The following is a 20645-nucleotide window of genomic DNA, read 5'->3' on the forward strand; positions in this document are numbered from 1 at the left end:
AATCGGTGTATCCCAAATGGTACATTAACCATGAAGTCTACTGTATATTTAATTAAAATCCATCTTGTGACAAAGCATGTTGTACAATACTGAAGGGCTATAAATGATTGTAATATTTCCAGAAAGCCTTCGCAAAAACAAAACTGCTATCTTGCAATGAACCCACAGTAAACATGGATTATTGGTATTCACCCACGCTAAAAGGTGGAAGTGCTCTCTCTCTCTGCTCTTGGGAGAGTAGACAGTAGTTCCCTAGAACATGACTGCATAGCCATTACCTTTGGCATTTTCTGGTTTCTAGCTACATTATTTCACTCCAAACAAAAAAGGTAAAAAAGGCAGCTAGCAACTTCCCTGTCAGTGAGACAATCATTACTATTTACTTTATTCTTCATATGAGTGTGGCAAGCAAAGAGTCAATGCCCAGTATGCCTTTCTTGAAATCGAGACAAATTGGCAGCGTTCTTGCTGCCAAACCAGCTGTTAATGGTGTTGTTGGTAGTGTGATTTAAATAAACTGGTAGAACACTTTCCATGTACATTTAAATCAGCTCACTAGTCAGGATTGTCTCACTGACAGGGAAGTTGCTAGCTACCTTTTTACCTTTTTTGTTTGGAGTGAAATCATGTAGCTAGAAACCAGGGAATGCCAAAGGTAATGGGCTATGTATATAAATACACATATACACACACACATATATATACGGGATGGAGAGGATTCCTGCTGCACATTTGCAAACCACATGCTTCTTGCAACTTTCATTGGTAAGTGTGGAGTTTATTCTGAGGAGAGCAAGTATAACAAAAAGTTACTAGCTTTGGAGCAACAAGCTCTCACAGGCATAACCAGCATACTCCAACTGTGAGGTGCCCTGGGGTTCAGTCAGTAAGAAACACCGCTTTGAAGATGCCTCTGTTGCTGATATATTTGCCAGACATTATCCTAATCACTCCCCTCTTTTAGTTTGAGAAAGCACATCTAAACATTATTTAACCATGCTATACATAGACACTATGCACTAGTTGCCAGGTAGATTTTGTGATCTTATATTGACAAATTGCAAATGAGATGGATGTTGTGGGATAGAGTTTAACGGCTCTGTCTTTTGAAGAATGGAAGCACATATTAAAAATAATATAATTTAGCAAAATGTCTGAAGCACTAGTACTAATTAGGTACAGCAATTCTCAGCAGAACTGCTGTAATGTGTTTTCATTAACTAGTCATACTGACGGGGAAATAACTATTAAGCATTTAACCTCTAATATGCAGAACACTAGAACACATAAATACAGTGTGTAATAGTAAACAGCAGAGATAAGAGGGACTTTGTGATGGGTTTTTGCTCTTATTTGTTGCAGGACCTTAAAGCCTTGTATTCAAAGAAAAATATATAACAAAAAAGTGTTTAATGTGAGATTCTCATCTCAAACAGGGGCACAAAATCTGGCGTGGTTCTCAGAATCTCGAATTCAGAACTTCTTCTCTCTCCAGGGAATCAGAACAAATGAACTTGCAGGGACACTATACATGTCTGGATTTTGTTCTTGGAAAGTCAATGAGTGGATGGCAGATTAAAAATCCACATTACATTTTTAAGTCATTTATCCCACACAAAAACACTACGAAAATAGCCTACTGCATTTAGGAATAAAAAATGGCAATATCGCGTATTTTATTAATTAAGTGCGACTGGTGTTTTCAAGACAATTATAATATACATCATAATAAAACAATATATACTAATAAATCTATTGTATATCACCATCTGTTCAACATACCCAGAGTGGTGTCTCTCGGGGCCCGTGGATATTTTCTTCCGAGGAGACGCTCATATAGGACCTGCATGCGGGGCTTGGCTAATTGTAAGGATGGCACACACATGTACTAATTACACGCCTTGCATAGCTGTGCTTTGTGACTTAACTTAGTGTTAAAGACAAGGACTACCATAGAAGTCTGGCAGCTGGTGAAAAGAGGTTAGTCAAGTAAAGCACAGAGCCGAAGGTAAGGGTTTAGTAGGTTTTTCTATGATGTATATTTCAATCCTGCTGTATCTAGTGCCGGTTAAACACCCAGACGCACACTTATTGTACACATAAATAATTTGGGATTATTTTAGAAAGGTAATGTTTATGTACTGTATGTATCAAACAAACACATAGTGGTTTTAATACCGTGTGTGAAAAGGATATATTACACATATGGGATGACAAATGTACATCATATCATACAAAGCAAGGGGAAAACAAAGGAGGAAAAAAATACAAAATAAAGATACTGATAACCTAAAATAGAAATACAGCTCTATTGCATCTTAACTGTATAGTGTATGGTTTCCCTATACAATATAATTTTAATGAATGCTCTAGATCCACAAAGTAAAACATGTTTTTCTTCTGAACAAGAAAACAGTGACTACCTAACAGGCCTCCCATGCTAAATGTGTCTAAAATGTGTCCATGTAATTCCCGGTGTTTGAAATGTTTGCCGATGTATGATCTTTCCTGTTGTGACTCCTGTTCGCACTACATGTGAAAAGTGGCATTGTTAGTAATATTAGTCAATGATCAGCTGTGTGTTTCCAAAGTAAGAGTTTTTCTCAGCTAATATCCTAAAAAAATATCCAAGCGACATCATGAGAAAGGCAAGCATTTCCAGTGCAAAAACATACAGGGAAGAAATATATAGAAATATAAATCAAATTAAAAAAACATAACATGATAAAAACAAAACAATTATGCAACAGACTTTTGAGATGTAGGATTCTGATTGCTAAAGAAAAACAAACCATGCAGAGATTCAATTATATGCCACCTTTTTGATGCTATAGGATTAGACCAAACTATTATTAAGGGATTTTGTGTTGCAAATGTACTACTTACTGGAAAAGGTAAACATGAATTTGCTTTATAGTATTTGGGTCTGAACAAGAACAATGCCACATACACTCGGGCACTGGAAATAATTGGCTGCCTCGGACATACTATGACTGGCAGAGGGACAACAAACAGGCGGAAAGTTGGCCTATTTTATGATAGCTGCAGAAAATTACTGCATTTGATCCAAGCAACTAAAAGCAAAGCAGGCTAAAAAATTAATCTGCCACAAGAAGGCAGTGAAGGTCGGCTAGGAAACACACTAAAAAGATGATGTCACATACATACCCAGCTCCAGTTTGAGAGAGGAAGGCAGCTCCTTGGCTACCGTGATGAAATAGCTGTATAATCCCTTGAATGATCGCAGCAAACAGGCACAGAGTGTATAGTGGAAATTGTAAGCATGTTGTAAGAAAGATTCTTGAACTACAAAGCAGTTACCCTAGAAAGAGAGAAGAGACAAAGGGAGAGGAGGATGTTGCATTCCACACTGGAAAGTATCATATCCATATGGATTTAAACTGGGGTAAGGTGAAGGCATCCAAATAAAAACTTGTATTTTTATCTTATTGATGATGTTCACCAATGATTTTTATTATTATTATTATTATTATTATTACTACTCAGCACCTATTAATCAGGCCCTGTAATATCAAAAGGCTTGTAGATACAGACCCACACAAAATGACTGAGCAGGCAAAATAACCCACCACAAATTGACTAGAAAAGTGCCTATTTCTTGGTATAAATTGTACAATTGTTTTCGCTCTACAGGATTTTACACATTTTGGAAACTGATGTGTTGTTTTGATTGTTCAAGTAAGTATGCTATATCGAGAAAACATTAGGATAACAGAAGTGATTCCATTTATTCATTAGATTTTTTTAGTTCTTTAAACTACAGGGGATTGGTGAACTCCGACTCAATGGTCCAGTAGCACCACCGTAGGGGATTACCTCTTTAAAACCAACACGTCATGACTTCCTAGAACTACAGCTCCATACAATAGATATTCCATTTAAGAAGAGGCTCAAGGGAGAAAAACAAAGCATAAAAATTATAGTGAAAAAAAGTATGACTATATTCTCTGTGATAGCATTCTACAAGTCATATTGGTCCTGAAAAAATGCATTATCTGCATGTTGTGAAAAAAATCTATTGAACAACATCTAAATAAACAGCTAATGATCCCTACAAGGTTTGTTTATAGACAACACAGGTCTAATTAGATCTGAAGAACGGATCAATCTATTTCGTATTTCAATGTTGAGCCATTGAACTCACAAACTGCATAAAATACAGTTGAAAACATGTAGCATTCTTTCAATACACAATCTCATTATTGCATTCTGGTCAATGGAATTAATAACAGAACATGCAATTTAGCAATGTAATCCACAGTGCGAGATGCAGTGCACAGCATGCAAGGGAGAGAAAGAACGGAGCACAGCACGTCCAAAAAGTTTAAAAACTATTTATTTTGTGGGTGACACAGGAATTGTTTTTAATCTTTTTGGATGTGCTGTGCTCCGTTTTTTCTCCCTTGCATGCTGTGCACTGCATCTCTCCTCTGTGGATTACCTTGCTACCATTTCCTTATGCTGGATGCACGCCCTGGAGCCAAGAACAACTGCAAATCAGTGAGTACTATTCATTCCTGGAGTCATGTTTTTATGTTGCTTATTGTGATCCTATACTATTATTACACTCAAAGTAGTATCTCCTATAATTGTGGTGGTGAACAGGGTAAATTAGCTACTCTGGCTATGTTTTCCTTATTACCCATAAATCCCACTTAGTGTTAAGCACCTTATGTGGCATCTACTAAATTGTGAGTTGTTATTTAATGGATTAATGTATGCCTTAAAAACTTATTTGAACTCCAATCAATATGTTATATTATCTGGCTTTATTTTTGGGACTTGAGATACATATTTAAATTCTATTCAATACTTTGTCGCACTGATCCTAGGACTTTTTAGTCCAATATTTCTAGACCATGCAATTTAAGTTTATTTGCTCACATCTGCCGATAGCTGCTTTGTGTAGTTACTACCGAAGACGACGCTTTCAAGCGTTGGTATTGAAGAATCCTTGTTCTGGGCTGGAGCATTCCTGTTCAACCAAGTATTTTTCATTGCGCGATGAATGCTAGTTCAAAACCAAGAAAAACATGTTAGCATCCTGTACGGTGCAGTGTAGAATGCCTCTTTTTACTTGCGGTTTTATATGAGGTCCCTGATGCATCGTCCAGTGGTAAACTACATGATAAAAAGCTCGTCCCAGTCTAGTTATGTAAGGTATGCACATCATAAACCTCTGCTTGGGACAGTCTTATAAAGGGAGCCATGGGTAAAGCAACCATTTGTCAGAAACCAGGATCACAGTTATTCTCCAGACAAGACAACACAGACATCTTGGTTTTCACCAACGTATTCGCAGAGACTCCCGTGGAAGATTTTAGTTTGCAGATGTAGAAAGACATACTGTCCTCAGCACCGCAGCCCAAAAAGTAAACGACCGCGACACTGGGGGGGGGGACAGTATCTGCCCCAATCGTGCTGTACAGGGGTTTCATGCATCCAGATCTGACCTCCCCCTCCCCACGTTAATCTGTCCGAGCCACGATCGTCACAAAGGTCTCAGCAAGACAAACAGTCAATCTTGCTACAGTAAGTATGTATAAAGCTTATTAAGAAACAAGTAAACAAACTCAGTACACATGGGGATTGCAAACGACCAGCACACTGAAGCAAGCAAAAAAAAAAAAGAACAAGATTTATTAGACAAACATATTCTGCAGCAGAGCAGTGGGGTTTACACATTAATAAAGGTTGCTCTCTTTTGCTTACTTGGCTTGTGCTTTCTATTGACCTTGCACAATTATGCCTATAGGACATCATTACAGTTGTTTACAATATGTACCTTCAGTTTGTGTAATAAAACATTCTTATTATTGGGTACATTCTTTCCATTTCCCCGTTACAAGTAATTTGTATGTTTGACCCTTACCTCTGACTGTCCTCTGAACATAAAAAACCTACAAGTTTCAGGTGACTCTTTTCCCTGCCAAAGATACATAGCTGCAATGTGTTGCATGCCCTATGCCAGGGAAGCACAACCTTTTCCCCCTGCGCCCCCGACGGCTGCCCCCTCTCTTCGCACCCCTTACCTTGGCTCTGTTGTCATGACGTCACGTTGCCATGGCAACTCGTCACCAGAAGCCATCTGAACCAAGGTAAGGGGAAGTAACAGAGGCCTTCGCCACTGTCTCGGCATTTAATTTAAATGCCTTCGGGTAGAGCAGTGGGCCTCTGCAACCCTTGCGCCCCACTACAGAGAACCTCGCGCCCCCTGCGCACGCCTGCCCTATGGCACGGAGATGCATTAGTGGCTCAGAACTGACAACATAACAAGATTTGCTACAATCCTCATAATAGCTGAGGATCTATTAACTGTACATAAGAATAAATCTGGGAATCAAGTAGAGCTTGTCTGCTTGTCCATGTTTGCCACCTTCCCTTGTGCTGCTTTTGACTGCACTGTTGATGTCCTCTGTAACCAATTGCCCTTTAGTCCAGTAGATAGTTAAATCATTATATAGTTACATAGTAGATGAAGTTGAAAAAAGACACCCGTCCATCAAGTTCAACCTATGCCAAATTTAGAAGACAGACACTTATCCTATACAGGCAGTCCTCGGTTATCCGACACAATGCGTTACTCAAAATGGCGTTGGATAGCAAAACGTCTTAAAGTGAAACACGTTATCCCATAGGAACACTGTTTAAATGAAAGGTTCCGTTCCTGAAGGCATTTTTAATGCTAAAATACACAAAATATTTTATGCAGGTAATAAGATACGCAGCACACACATAAATTATATAGTGTATATACTGTATTATATATATATATAATGTAACATAAAATATAATAATATAATATATTATATAGTATAATATAATATTATATTATATAATATATATATTATATATACACATAAACAATTTTGCAAAGCATTGTAATAGCGTTGGATAAGCCGTTTTGGCGTTGTAAAAATGAACATAGGTATGCATTGCAAAGCGTTGGATAAGCCATTCGTTGTGAAGCGAGGACTGCGTGTATTTGTATTTACAGTATTTTGATCCAGATGAAGGCAAAAACAAAAAAACACAAAGTGAAACATTATCCAATGGTGTGTCATAAGCGGAAAAATAAATGCCTTCCTGACTCCAAATAACAGAAATAATTTTTCTCCCTGGATCAATATCCTTCTCATGGTTACTTCTTTGGTATATCCCTGTATACCTTTCCTTTCTAAAAAGATATCGATTGTATCTGCAGTCAGTCTCCATGGGTAATGAATTCCATATCGTAACTAGGACTATGTAACTTACTACAGAGAACCCGTGTACTTTTTGATACAAAGATGTACTCTGTTACAGGGGTACACTTCCTGCAAAGCCGCAACTGAAATCCCACAAGAACAAACCCGATGAGAACGCACACATCAGGTGGAGCAGGGAGGAAATACAGCTGTTTATAGACTCAAATCACTCACCTATAGGGGTTATTTATTCACATTTAATTTCACAGCCTTCCTACTACTGACTAAGCATGCCTATTGTTCCCTAGAAAGACAATACGCCCATCAGGTAATCGAAAGATCAACATTTCCTTTTCTGCGGTTTCAACCAAGAAATACACACCCATTTACCTGATCAGTGGCTGATGTAGAGCAACCAGGGATCCATGAACGGTAACAGATATGACGGAAAGGTGGAAGTAATCGAACATTATATTGATGTTGTGATGAAGGCCTCTGTGCAGGTTGAAGTGCAACTTCAAATTTCGGCTACTTATTAGTTGCAAGGCGTTCGGGTCATTTGGTCTGGAAAAAAAAAATAAAAAAAAAGACTGCTTAATTCACACGTGGTCTCTGTAGAAAGTGTAGCTTTAACCACAAAGAGGAAAATAACGTGTTCGATGTGCGTTTTTATACAGACAGTGCAAAGCAGATATTCCCTGCAAACTACAGTAAGTTAGTCACGTTTAGCTGTCTGACCTCTGAGCACTTTCTTCTGCGTGTAGTAACCATGGTGTATTTTTTGCTCAGCAACTGTACAGTAATTGCAAATAAAATGCTTATGTGCTACACTAAAAAAAACAACCCACTGAATTGTCTTAAACAAAACAAATGTTTTGGGTATGTATGTATGTATGTATGTATGTCTTTATTTATATAGCGCCATTAATGTACATAGCGCTTCACAGTAGTAATACATGTGGTAATCGAATAAATAACAGATAATATAAATAACATATCATGGGAATAAGTGCTTTAGACATAAACATAACATTAAGGAAGAGGAGTCCCTGCCCCGAGGAGCTTACAATCTAATTGGTAGGTAGGGAGAACGTACAGAGACAGTAGGAGGGAGTTCTGGTAAGTGCGTCTGCAGGGGGCCAAGCTTTATGTATCATGTGTTCAGAATGTTCACAGTGCTATTCATATGCTTCTTTAAGCAAGTGTGTCTTAAGGTGAGTCTTAAAGGTGGATAGAGAGGGTGCTCGTCGGGTACTGAGGGGAAGGGCATTCCAGAGGTGTGGGGCAGTCAGTGAAAAAGGTTTAAGGCGGGAGAGAGCTTTAGATAAAAAGGGGGTAGAAAGAAGACATCCTTGAGCAGAACGCAAGAGTCGGGATGGTGCATAGCGAGAAATTAGGGCTGAGATGTAAGGAGGGGCAGAAGAGTGTAAAGCTTTAAAAGTGAGGAGAAGAATGGAGTGTGAGATGCGGGATTTGATTGGAAGCCATGAGAGGGATTTCAGGAGGGGAGATGCTGAGACAGATCTAGGAAAGAGTAGAGTGATTCTGGCAGCAGCATTTAGGATAGATTGTATGGGGAGACAGGTGAGAGGCAGGAAGGCCGGACAGCAGGAGATTACAGTAATCAAGACGGGAGAGAATGAGGGCCTGAGTCAGAGTTGTAGCAGTCGAGCAACAGAGAAAAGGGCGTATCTTTGTTATATTGCGGAGGAAAAAGCGACAAGTTTTAGAAATGTTTTGAATGTGAGGGGCGAATGTGAGAGAGGAGTCGAGTGTGACCCCTAGGCAGCGTGCTTGGGCTACTGGGTGAATGATCGTAGTTCCAACAGTAATGTGGAAGGAGGTAGTAGGGCCAGGTTTGGGAGGAAGTATGAGGAGCTCTGTTTTAGCCATGTTGAGTTTAAGGCGACGGAGGGCCATCCAGGATGATATAGCAGAGAGACATTCAGAAACTTTGGTCTGTATAGCAGGTGTAAGGTCGGGTGTTGAAAAGTATATTTGTGTGTCGTCAGCAAAGAGGTGATATTTAAACCCAAAAGATGTTATTAGGTCACCTAGAGAGAGTGTGTACAGAGTAAAGAGAAGAGCCCTGGGGTACCCCCACAGAGAGCTCAATAGAGGAGGAGGAGGTGTTAGCAGAAGAGACACTGAAAGTACGATGGGAGAGGTAGGATGAGATCCAGGATAGAGCTTTGTTCCGAATACCAAGAGTATGGAGAATGTGAAGGAGAATGTGAAGGAGAAGAGGGTGATCCACAGTATCAAATGCTGCAGAGAGGTCGAGTAATATGAGCAGAGTGTAGTGACCTCTGTCTTTGGCAGCATGGAGGTCGTCAGTTAATTTAGTGAGGGCTGTTTCCGTGGAGTGAGCAGCGCGGAAGCCAGATTGTAGGGGGTCTAGGAGAGAATAGGTGTTGAGAAAATGGAGCAAGCGAGAGAATACAAGACGTTCAAGGAGTTTAGAGGCAAAAGGCAGGAGGGAGACAGGTCGATAGTTAGAAAGACAAGTAGGGTCAAGCTTGCTGTTTTTGAGTAATGGTATGACTGTTGCATGTTTGAAGGAGGATGGAAAGGTTCCAGAGCAGAGGGAGGAGTTAAAAATGTGTGTGAGCATAGGGATTATAGTAGGAGCAAGAGGTTTTAGGAGATGGGAGGGAATGGGGTCAAGAGGGCGTGGTAGAGGGAGAAGAGGCGATCAACAGCGACACATCCACCTTTGAGACAGTGGAAAAAGAGTCAAGGAAGGCAGGAGGAGAGTTAGGAAGAGGTGTAGGATGGGAAGAAGAAACAGAGGGGATGTTCTGACGTATGGATTCCACCTTTTCCTTAAAATAGTCAGCAAAGTCCTGAGCAGAGATGGAGGAAGGAGAGGCAGCAGAGGGTGGTTTGAGTAGAGTATCAAAGACAGAGAACAGTCGGCGTGGGTTAGACTTGTGCATGTTGATTAGTGCAGAAAAGTAGGCTTGTTTAGCTTGCGAGAGGGCAGAGTTGAAACAGGATAGCATAAATTTGTAGTGAAGGAAGTCTGCGAGAGTGTGAGACTTCCTCCAGAAGTGTGAGACTTCCTCCAGAAGTATAACATCAGGTATAACATCAGGCCCGTCTCTAAGCGGTACGCAGGTAAGGCACCGCCACGGGCGGCAGGTCTCGGGCCGCAAGAGGGAGAGAGAGTAGCAGCACTGCTTTTTAAATACATGTAGGATTGAAGCAGGCGGCCTCCGGAGCGGGACCCCGTTAATTTCAGCTCAAGGGACCCCCTGCTTCCGGAGATACTTACCTCCCCTTAGGGGGTGCCAGTATCCCAGCTCAGGTTTAAAGCCCTCGGTCACATGGTCCAATTGGGGGCCGCATATGACAACCCAGCTTCCTATTGGTCCGTTAATGGGACATTTAACCCTGAGCTGAGTTACCGGAATCCTCTAAGGAGATAAGTATCCCAGGAAGCAGGGGCTCCCCAGAGGTGAAATTAATGAGGTTCAACTCCGGAGACCCCTTGCTTCTTACCTGGGGGGGGAGAGGGATGTGGGCGTCCTTATTAGTTCTTGCCTAAGGGTGGCACATGCCCTAGGGACGGGCCTCTATCTTTAAAATCAGTCTATCTGGGACTTGTGCACCAAGTGTGTTTTGAACTGGAAGACACAGAGTTATGACCCAGTATACTGTGCTGCTGAGAACATCTGTTCATGTGTTTACATTTGTTCTGGGAAATATGGGCTGTTCCTGTGGCATATGCAGATTTACATTGTATGAGCTACAGTATGATGGCTTTTTACAGACGAATAGCAGGGCCACTGGTAAGAAGTTTAACTTTTCCTATTGAGTCAAAATAGCCATGGCTCATTTAGCCACGTGACGTTTTAAAATGTTAGCTAGAAGATGCTGTATGTAAAAATAAAATAAAAATTATTTAACTCTGAGATAGTGATTGTTTTCTGCAAATCTGTGTATGGGTGTGAAAGAGTGTCGACCGCCCCCAAACACTGTCGCTATGCAAGGCTTAAAAATGCAACAAAAACATTTTTCTCTCATTCGAAAAATATAAATGCGACACTTGACAGGGTAAGAGACAATTTTGAATAGAGAAGAATTCAGATGCATGAAAGGGTAAATACATTATAATGAAGGAAGAAGGAAATAATGGGGGAAAATGGGCAATTCTGACACTGTGCTCTTAGGTCTCATCCAGGGTGATGCTGAGCGGGCGCGCTCACGCTGGCCGCGATGAAACACATTGGTGCAATGTGTGTGGCCAGCCTGAGCGAGCGCCTGCTTGGCGCTTAGCTGCTTGCCGAAGCAAGCAAATTTGAATCTGCCGCTCACTAGCGCGTCACTTGAGCAGTTCGCCCAATGAGGGCGAACCAGCTCCGTGACGTCTTGGCTGCGCCCTTGGCACGCCCCCACGCGCGCACCTAGCCGGCCCCAAATTACCCGGCCGAGTAGGCGCGCGCGACCTCATCGCGCATGAGCGCCAGCGAGCTCGCTCCCTGCCTGGCCGCAGCCTTACTTTGTAGGTAAAATGTTGGGTGACTGAGAGCAGAAGCAAATAAGTAATTGTGAGATTTTATTGATCTGATTGAATATGCTCAGTAAGAGGATAGTATACACTTTTATTGTCATGTTATCAAAATACTACTAATGGGTTTCCAATTGGGAAGATGGGAAAACAGGAAGCTTCGCTAAGGGTGACAGTATATGGTAAAAGGCTTTATAGATGAAAGATCAGTAGAGCAACAGTGCAAAAACTGACCACTGAATACTAGAGACGAGGACAATGCTAAGAAGGAGCGGAGATATATGGAAGGAACAGTTACAGTATGTGTATAACCTTAAAGGGAAGGAAGATTCTGTCATTACTAAAGATTTTAATTGGAATAAGCCAACAGACATTTAAATATGTAAATGCTGTAAGTGGCTAGAGGAAAGAATGAGATGGGGAGCAGCTTCGAGTTAACAACTTACAGAGCAGAAAGCTGCACTGGTCCAGCTGGAAGGGAATCAGTGCCTATGTTACAGGGCCCGCTGTAGAGCAGGTGTGGCCAACTCCGGTCCTTAAGGGCCACCAACAAGTCAGGATTTAAGGATATCCCTGCTTCAGCACAGGTGGCTCAATGCATGGCTCAGTCAATGACTTACTCACCTGTGCTGAAGCTAGGGATATTCTGAAAACCTGACCTGTTGGTGGCCCTTGAGGCCTGGAGTTAGCCGCCCCTGCTGTAGAGTAACAGAAGGAACGCCAATAATGATATGGGTGACAAAACAGCAACAATTACAGGGAGCCTGCACGGGACGGAGATAGGAAGGGAGGATGCAATCACCAAGCAACACAACATGCTTAATTGACGTGATAAAACAAGGTAGTGTTTTAACGGTCATAGAAAAAAAAGGTGTGTGCGATTAACATACTGGCCGCTCTAAATACATCACATTTGATAAAACCAGCACTGCTAGTTTAGCACCGGCCAATGCCATGCTAATACCATTAAGAGAATGACTGCTCTTGGGTTTAAGGAGATAAAGAAGTACTGTATACATAGAGATATTGCAGATAGACAGTCAGGGATTGGAAGTAGAGCTGCAGTAAGAGAGTAGATGTGAGCGTCAATTACATGCAGATGATAACTGAAGGCGAAGGAGCCGATACGGTTGCTCAGAGAAAGTGTATAGCGAGTGGGCACACTGGGTTCTTATCTGCCGTCAGTTTTATGTTCCTCATTCTCAGAGAAAAGGGAAAAGGAATCGGCAAAGTAGACACTAAAGGAAGCAATTATAGAAATAGGAGGACAGCCAGAGTAAGGCTGGTTCTATAGTGCGGACGCGTGGTACGCCGTGCGCGCGCACGGCAGTTGTAGATGGCTGAGGTAAGTCAGCCCTTCTATACAAGGGCTGTGCGCGCGCACTGCAGCGAGCTGGGAGCCGACAGACAGCGGGGAAGAAGGGGAAAATCATCTTTTCGCACCCCTACCGGCGCTGAATGTATGTATATGTGTGTGTATATATGTATACATGTGTATGTATGTATTTGTGTGTATGTATTTGTGTGTCTGCACAAATTTAATAAATATTTTATTTTTACCAATATTTTTTTTTAATAAATAATAAACCATGCACGCACGCACGCACGCACGCACGCACGCACGCACACGCACACGCGCACACGCACGCACGCACGCACACACGCACACACGCGCACGCACTATATAACAGCCCTTAGGCGGCGCTTATAGTGCCGGCGACAGCGACACAAATGCATTGCCGCCATCGCGTGCGCTTATAGTAAGCGCGACGCAACGGCGCAAGAGATTGGTTGCGATCACTGTAAGTCATCTCTATTTGATTTTCCAGCGACCGCCGCGTCGCCGGCACTATAAGCGTACCCGAGGGCCCCGGATAAAGTGGGCACGCACGATAGAGCACATCGGCCGAGTGATCTGTGGCCTGAGATCCACAGCAATGGGGAGTGCATGGCCGTGACATCAAGAGGCTGGTTTGCCCTCATTGGCTGAACTGCTCACGTGAGCTGAAAAATGTGCCGTGCTTCATCACGCGCTCTCAGCATCATTGAGATGCTGCCTTTTGCTCATGCGCAGTATGGACGCAGCCTAAGGATTCCTCACTGAGACCATGAGAATGTGAAGGAGCAGAGTGAAGTCTACAGTATCACCTCTCAAAGATATCAAAAAAGGTGGAGAAAATATTGATCTTTTGCTTTAGCAGCATTGTGGTCATCAGCCGTACAAATAAAAAGAGAAGGCGGGGCTCAGTGAGCAAATGCAGTGCTGTAAACAACGGAGTTTGAATCGGGGGAACCTGGTTCAAATCCCAGAGTCGGCTCCTGTGACCGTGGGAAAGTCACTTTATCTCCCTGTGCCTCAGGCACCAAAACAGATTGTAATTTCCTCTGGGCAGGGACTGTGCCTGCAAAATTCCTATGTGCGCCGGGCCACGCACTATACTGTAATTGTGAAGCACTTTGAGAACCATTGAGAGAAAAGAGCTATATATGAAATAAAGTTACTATTATTAAATACAGTGAGCTGGGTATAAACCCGAGTGAAGACCATGTAAGAGAAATCTGAGAATGTAAGAATATAGAAAAATTGGATTTGTTTTGTTTTTTTACCAGACCAGGCTGGAAAAGAAGCAAAGATGGCAGAACAGAGGGAGGGGGTAAATATAGTGGTGAGAGTGAGAACTACAGTTTGGTGAGCAAAGTCTGATGAGAGGAAATGTGATCATGTCAGCAAGAACAGAGATCTCCTCCTGGAGAGACGACCTTAAATAGACTTGAGCAGCAGTGGAGAAACAAAATAGGTTTGCAGGTAGAGATATGCTGAAGGGTTTGCAGACCAGATACAGAGATCATGGAGTAGACTTCCTATGCTACATTAGCTAGATCTATTAATTAATCAATAAAACTAATCTCGACACATACACATTAAAAGGAGTTATTGAAGTGAAACTTCTTTAGTGGCACCTAGTGAATTTTGATGGAACATGGAAATGACATCCCGCTCCTAACGGCCGCCACTCCCCCCACACACCCGATGACGTGAAACTTCCTTAGTGGCACGTACAGTACAGTACTACATTTTGATGGGACAAACCTGCATCATGGAGAAGCAAAAGTGAAACGGATGTGAGGTGCAAGTGACGTCAGTGCTGGCAGATGAGGCCAACACTTACCTCCATGCCCACATTCGGGAGTGGGGTGGGAAGATATAGGAAGAGCGCCGAGTGCGCGCGCGTTACCGTACCCTGTCGCCTCCTGCTCTGGTCCGGTAATGGGGGGGGCTTGAGTGCGCTGCGTCCCCCGCAGCACAACCAGAGGGGGGAGGAAGAGCGCGGAGCGCGCGCGTGCACACACAGACGCGCGTTACCGTGGCCCATACCTCCGGGGGGCTGGCTGCAACAGTACAAACAGCCGTGTCCGCAGCTCTGCCGGGGGGCGAGAGTGGGGGCTGCTCCGGCCATGTACCTTCTCGGGGAGGCTGCTCAGGAGACTCCGGCAGAGCGGGGGGAGGTGGGGAGGAGGGGGGGGGGGAAGGACACAGAGAAATACACACACAAACAAAGAGAGACACATACACTGACTGACACGCATACATACACATACTGACTGACACGCATACACACACACACTGACTGACACGCATACACACACACACTGACTGACACGCATACATACACACACTGACTGACACGCATACACACACACACTGACTGACACGCATACATACACACACTGACTGACACGCATACACACACACACTAACTGACACGCATACACACACACACTGACTGACACGCATACACACACACACTGACTGACACGCATACATACACACACTGACTGACACGCATACACACACACTGACTGACACGCATACATACACACACTGACACATACTGACACATACACTGACTCACACATACACTGACTGACACATACACTTACTGACACATACACACATACTGACTCACACACACATACACTGACTCACACATACACTGACTGACACATACACTTACTGACACATACACACATACTGACTCACACACACATACACTGACTCACACATACACTGACTGACACACACACACACCCTGTGATGTGCCAAACACCTTTCCCCGAGTGATGTGCCTATCCCCTCCAGTGAGCTGCCGAGCCCCCCACATATCCCCGCTGCCGGACACAAAGCCCGCAGCTCCACCGGGGGGAGTCAGGAGAGGGGGGGGGGGGGGCGGACACAGAGAGAAACACACACAACACACAGAGAGAAACACACACACACACACACCGACTGACACAGACAAGGAATTCAGTGACTATAAATATAGACGTGCAAATAGCTAAAGCACATGGTCAAATTTCTTTGTGTTTTGGAACTGAAATTGTGTTTTGATTTTTAATTAAAAACATCACCATCACAAATACAATTTCTGTGACAAAAGAAAGAAGTTTCACTTAAAATGAGCGTGCTCGGCACACACACAATTTTTTTTCTCACCCAGTGCCATGTATACCAGGGGTGCGCGCCCCCCAGGGGGGCTGGAGATTTGTCTGGGGGTGGGGGGGCATGGGCGGTTGCAGAGGTCCCGCGCTCTTCCCGCAGGCATTTAAATTAAATGCCGGGGGATTGAGTGAGGCCTCTGCAACAGGAAAATTTACAGAGATTCAGACGCTGTATGTATGTATGTCTTTATTTATATAGCGCCATTAATGTACATAGCGCTTCACAGCTGTGGTGCGTTTCATGGCAACGCGGCGGGTCATGTGACCTGACGTCATCTGATGCGGCGGCAGGTAGGAGGTGGGGGGGAGGGCGCGAATCCAGAGCAGGCCAGATAGGGGGGCACAGCAGGAAAAGTTTGCACTCCCCTGATGTATACAACTATGTATTAACATAAAATCAGCACCTATTAAAGCAGCAACACTACATTCCTCCTTTCTTTCTCTCCTTATTTTTATATGTAACGCCTGTGAATGTATAATTCGACATTCTTACCTAAGCTGGCAATTGTTTGGTGCTCTTCTTATCAATCTGTAAAAATCCTGATAGTGTGCCTAATTAAATGGCCGCCTTCTAACTAACGATGTGCTGCAGTCTGTGAAATGCTGCAGCTGATATGTAACATTATATTACTAAGTGTAACCCATTATTGTCACAGTTTTCAGAGTAATAGATGGTCTGCTGTTTGGAACACAGCAACAGATCTGTTTGTGATACTTTGTTCTCAAAGAGCACACAAAGGTGCGTGTCAGAGCCGGTTTCAAAAGAGGACGTGGATATGACTTTCTAAATGGTTGCTGGCAAAAAAGTCCAGAAACATATTGAGGTTAATTGTAACCGAGTCAGGTTATCCTCTTTTATAAGGGCTCTCTGGTTCCAAGTAAACGGGAAACATGAAAGTAGTCAGAGATATATCGGTTTTCTCTGAGAAACGATGAGTACACATCTTGGCGGATAAATTAGAGAAGAGGTTTCCATATCCCTTAAGGCAGCCATAATAGCAGTTCAATACTTTTAGTTAAATAGGCTGGTATAATATGGTACAGTATAGATCGTCAAGTAAAACATTTGCTATAATGAACCTAGGAGATTTGCAAGTGGTGACAACGAAAAACTGTTTATTGTAAGGTTTAATAAGAAACTTGCTCCAGCTATTACATCTCTGCTTATTTGAACTGCCAATATGATTAAATCTCACTTTCTCCTGTCATTCTGAACTCTCTCTACCATAAATACATGGTTTTGTGATCTCCCTAGATTGGCAGCAGTAAGAGACTGCTATCAGAGGACGGCAGCAGTAAGAGACTGCTATCAGAGGACGGCAGCAGTAAGAGACTGCTATCAGAGGACGGCAGCAGTAAGAGACTGCTATCAGAGGACGGCAGCAGTAAGAGACTGCTATCAGAGGACGGCAGCAGTAAGAGACTGCTATCAGAGGACGGCAGCAGTAAGAGACTGCTATCAGAGGACGGCAGCAGTAAGAGACTGCTATCAGAGGACGGCAGCAGTAAGAGACTGCTATCAGAGGACGGCAGCAGTAAGAGACTGCTATCAGAGGACGGCAGCAGTAAGAGACTGCTATCAGAGGACGGCAGCAGTAAGAGACTGCTATCAGAGGATGGCAGCAGTAAGAGACTGCTATCAGAGGATGGCAGAGTTGTAAGAGACGACTGCACCAAAACAGAACAATTTTGCTTTACACAGCCTGTTCACTTAGTCTTGCCTAAAATGACAGTACTTGTTTAAAGATTTGCTCAGATTTGATTTCAGGTTCAATCTTTTCAAATATTTATTTCTGTAGATTTCTATGAATAATATCCCTTAGCACAAATGACATGATATAAATGACATCAATGTATTTGTGTAACGGTCTCTGTAGAGTAGAACTTATGCTAATCACAATACTGTGTGCAAATCAATGTCACCTTCCATTCTAGTGAGATCCGCACAGACTTTTACCATAGTGAATCAAAACGGAAGGTAACACTTGATTGAGGGATACATGCTAATCTGATACCTTGTACTGTAGAAGGGGGACATCAAATACCTACAGTGCTCACTTCAAAATACCCCCTTTCTCTCCATGCTTTAACAGTATTATCATGTCAGTGCCTAGCCTCGCTATATACACCTGTGCCAACCCCAACCTACTGTATCCATGAAAACAGAAAAGTGTGTTTATGAGCAGGTTAAAATGCAATTCAATCCCCTCAAAAATCACATCAAGGACACCTGGCTTCTTATCAAATCCTGCATCTCACACTCAATTCTCTTCCCCACTTTTAAAGCTTTACACTCTTCTGCCCCTCCCTACATCTCAGCCCTAATTTCTCACTATGCACCACCCCGACTCTTGCGTTCTGCTCAAGGATGCCTTCTCTCTACCCCCTTTTGTATATAAAGCTCTCTCCCGCCTTAAACCTTTCTCACTGACTGCCCCACATTTCTGGAATGCCCTTCCCCTCAATACCCGACTAGAACCCTCTCTATCCACCTTTAAGACACACCTCAAGACCCACTTGCTTAACTAAGCATATGAGTAGCTCCGTGGCTAATACTATACACGATACATAAAGTTTGGCCCCTTGCAGAAGCACTTATCAGAATGCTCTCCTACTAGCTCTGTACGTTGTTCCTACCTACCAATTAGATTGTAAGCTCTTCGGAGCAGGGACTCCATTTCCAAAATGTTACTTTTATGTCTTAAGCACTTATTCCCATTATGTGTTATTTATATTATTTGTTATTTATATGATTGCCGTATGTATTACTACTGTGAAGTGCTATGTACATTAATGGCGCTATATAAATAAAGACATACATACTGTACATACATACATATAACAGATCATTATTGAAGTGAAACACAAGGTTGGGATTTGTGTACTTACGAGTAGTCGATGTCTGTGAAATGCAGGTCGAGGGAAAGCTGGAAAATCAGTTCATTTAGAGTCTCCTCAATCTGGGAACACATTGCAAAACGGGAGATTCATCATGTGTATTTTACACTAGCAGTAAGACAACCCCAATGAATAATGAGAGCTGTTAAAGAGATGTCATGTTGAAATACACACATTACCTTTCTTTCATCCAGAAGCATTTTAATTTTGAAGTTCATTACATCATTAACCGCGATCTCCTCATTCTTGTAAAGGATCTGAAAGATTTTACTGCAGATTACACTATCTTGGACTGAAGCTGGAAAGGCCAAATCGTCACCTGAAAATGAGAAACAGGACACAAGGTGATAAATCACTTCACTGCCAAGATCAAAGTTAAAGTTAGGGCCTCAGTCTCTAACACTCTAAACCAGGGGTGGTCAACTCGAGCCCTCAAGGACCACCAATAGGCGAGGTTGTCAGGATATCCCTGCTTCAGCACAGGTGGCTCTGAGCCTCTGATTGAGCCATCTGTGCTGAAGCAGGGATATCCTGAAAACTTGACCTGTTGGGCTCGAGTTGGCCACCCCTGCTCTAGAAGAAAGCACAGTCAGGTAGATGTGACTTACAAGTATCTCATCTCAAGACTGAACATGAAACATGACACTTCTGTAAATCAATCTGAAGGATAAGGGACAATGCGTTGCAATTTAGACTTTACTGAAAGGACTTTTTACCCCCTCCTTGGGTAACAGAGATGTCAACTGCCAATGACGAAAATCAGGGAGATTTTGGAAATCTGGACCAAAAAGACGACGTTTTAATGGAAACCAGCTGATTGTTACGAGACTTCATTGGAGTCTTTGAGATTAGATAGTGAGCTGGACTCCACATCTGTGAGCCTCACAGAAAATCAGTGACAGGCCTTTATGCCCAGACACACCGCATTTTACAATGAACATGCATACGACTGCACTTAGATTACATACAGAGTATTACTAAATTGTCCCCAAAAAATGGGCTGGCAGGAGATGGCTGAAAATGTACACAGAGTAAACATACTTCTGCAGGGAAAGGTTGCTAGGTGCATGCAATAGCTTTCTTATAGCTGGGATTGAGAAAAAAAATGGTAACTAGATAAAAGATAAAACTTGATAAAGAACGCACAAGCATTCGAAACGCGTTGGATTTTAGGTCTATGACACATTAAAGTTTATATTTTTTGAACTGGGTCCTCTCCTTGCTCCCGTCGGATCGTGCGCTCGTTCCCATTTTCTGCATTAACTAGATAAAAGAAAGCATGAGACCAGCACAAGAGGAGAGGAATCAATCCAGAGATTAGGTAGGGTCAATGGTTTGACAGTGGTTATGGATAATTAGGCAGCCTCCGGTGGGCCAAGTGACCCTAATCTTACATCAACTTCCAAGTTGCAACTTCTGCGGAAATCTTGAAAACAATGAAGCATTTACAGGCCCCCAAGTAACAGCAACGTAAATGTTTTGAGGGAAATTAACATCTTTGTGCTGCTGCTGAGCTCTTTGATACT

General features: G+C 42.8%; 1 protein-coding gene across 6 annotated transcripts in view; it reads right to left on the reverse strand.

Annotated features, from left to right (window-relative positions):
• Positions 1 to 20645, reverse strand: part of FAM135A (family with sequence similarity 135 member A) — a 170566-nt gene that overhangs the window by 37818 nt on the left and 112103 nt on the right. For 5 of the 6 annotated variants that reach the window (XM_075598075.1, XM_075598074.1, XM_075598071.1 and 2 more), the window contains exons 5-10: positions 19299 to 19438; positions 19111 to 19181; positions 7599 to 7772; positions 4906 to 5032; positions 3169 to 3322; positions 1783 to 1860 (exon numbers count right to left, since the gene is read on the reverse strand). In XM_075598075.1, the coding sequence (XP_075454190.1) occupies positions 1783 to 1860; positions 3169 to 3322; positions 4906 to 5032; positions 7599 to 7772; positions 19111 to 19181; positions 19299 to 19438 (744 nt within the window). The remainder of the gene's footprint in view (positions 1 to 1782; positions 1861 to 3168; positions 3323 to 4905; positions 5033 to 7598; positions 7773 to 19110; positions 19182 to 19298; positions 19439 to 20645) is intronic. The other variant, XM_075598073.1, reaches the window with a different exon arrangement.

Source organism: Ascaphus truei, chromosome 4 (genome assembly GCF_040206685.1).
Source record: "Ascaphus truei isolate aAscTru1 chromosome 4, aAscTru1.hap1, whole genome shotgun sequence".
NCBI lineage: Eukaryota > Metazoa > Chordata > Amphibia > Anura > Ascaphidae > Ascaphus > Ascaphus truei.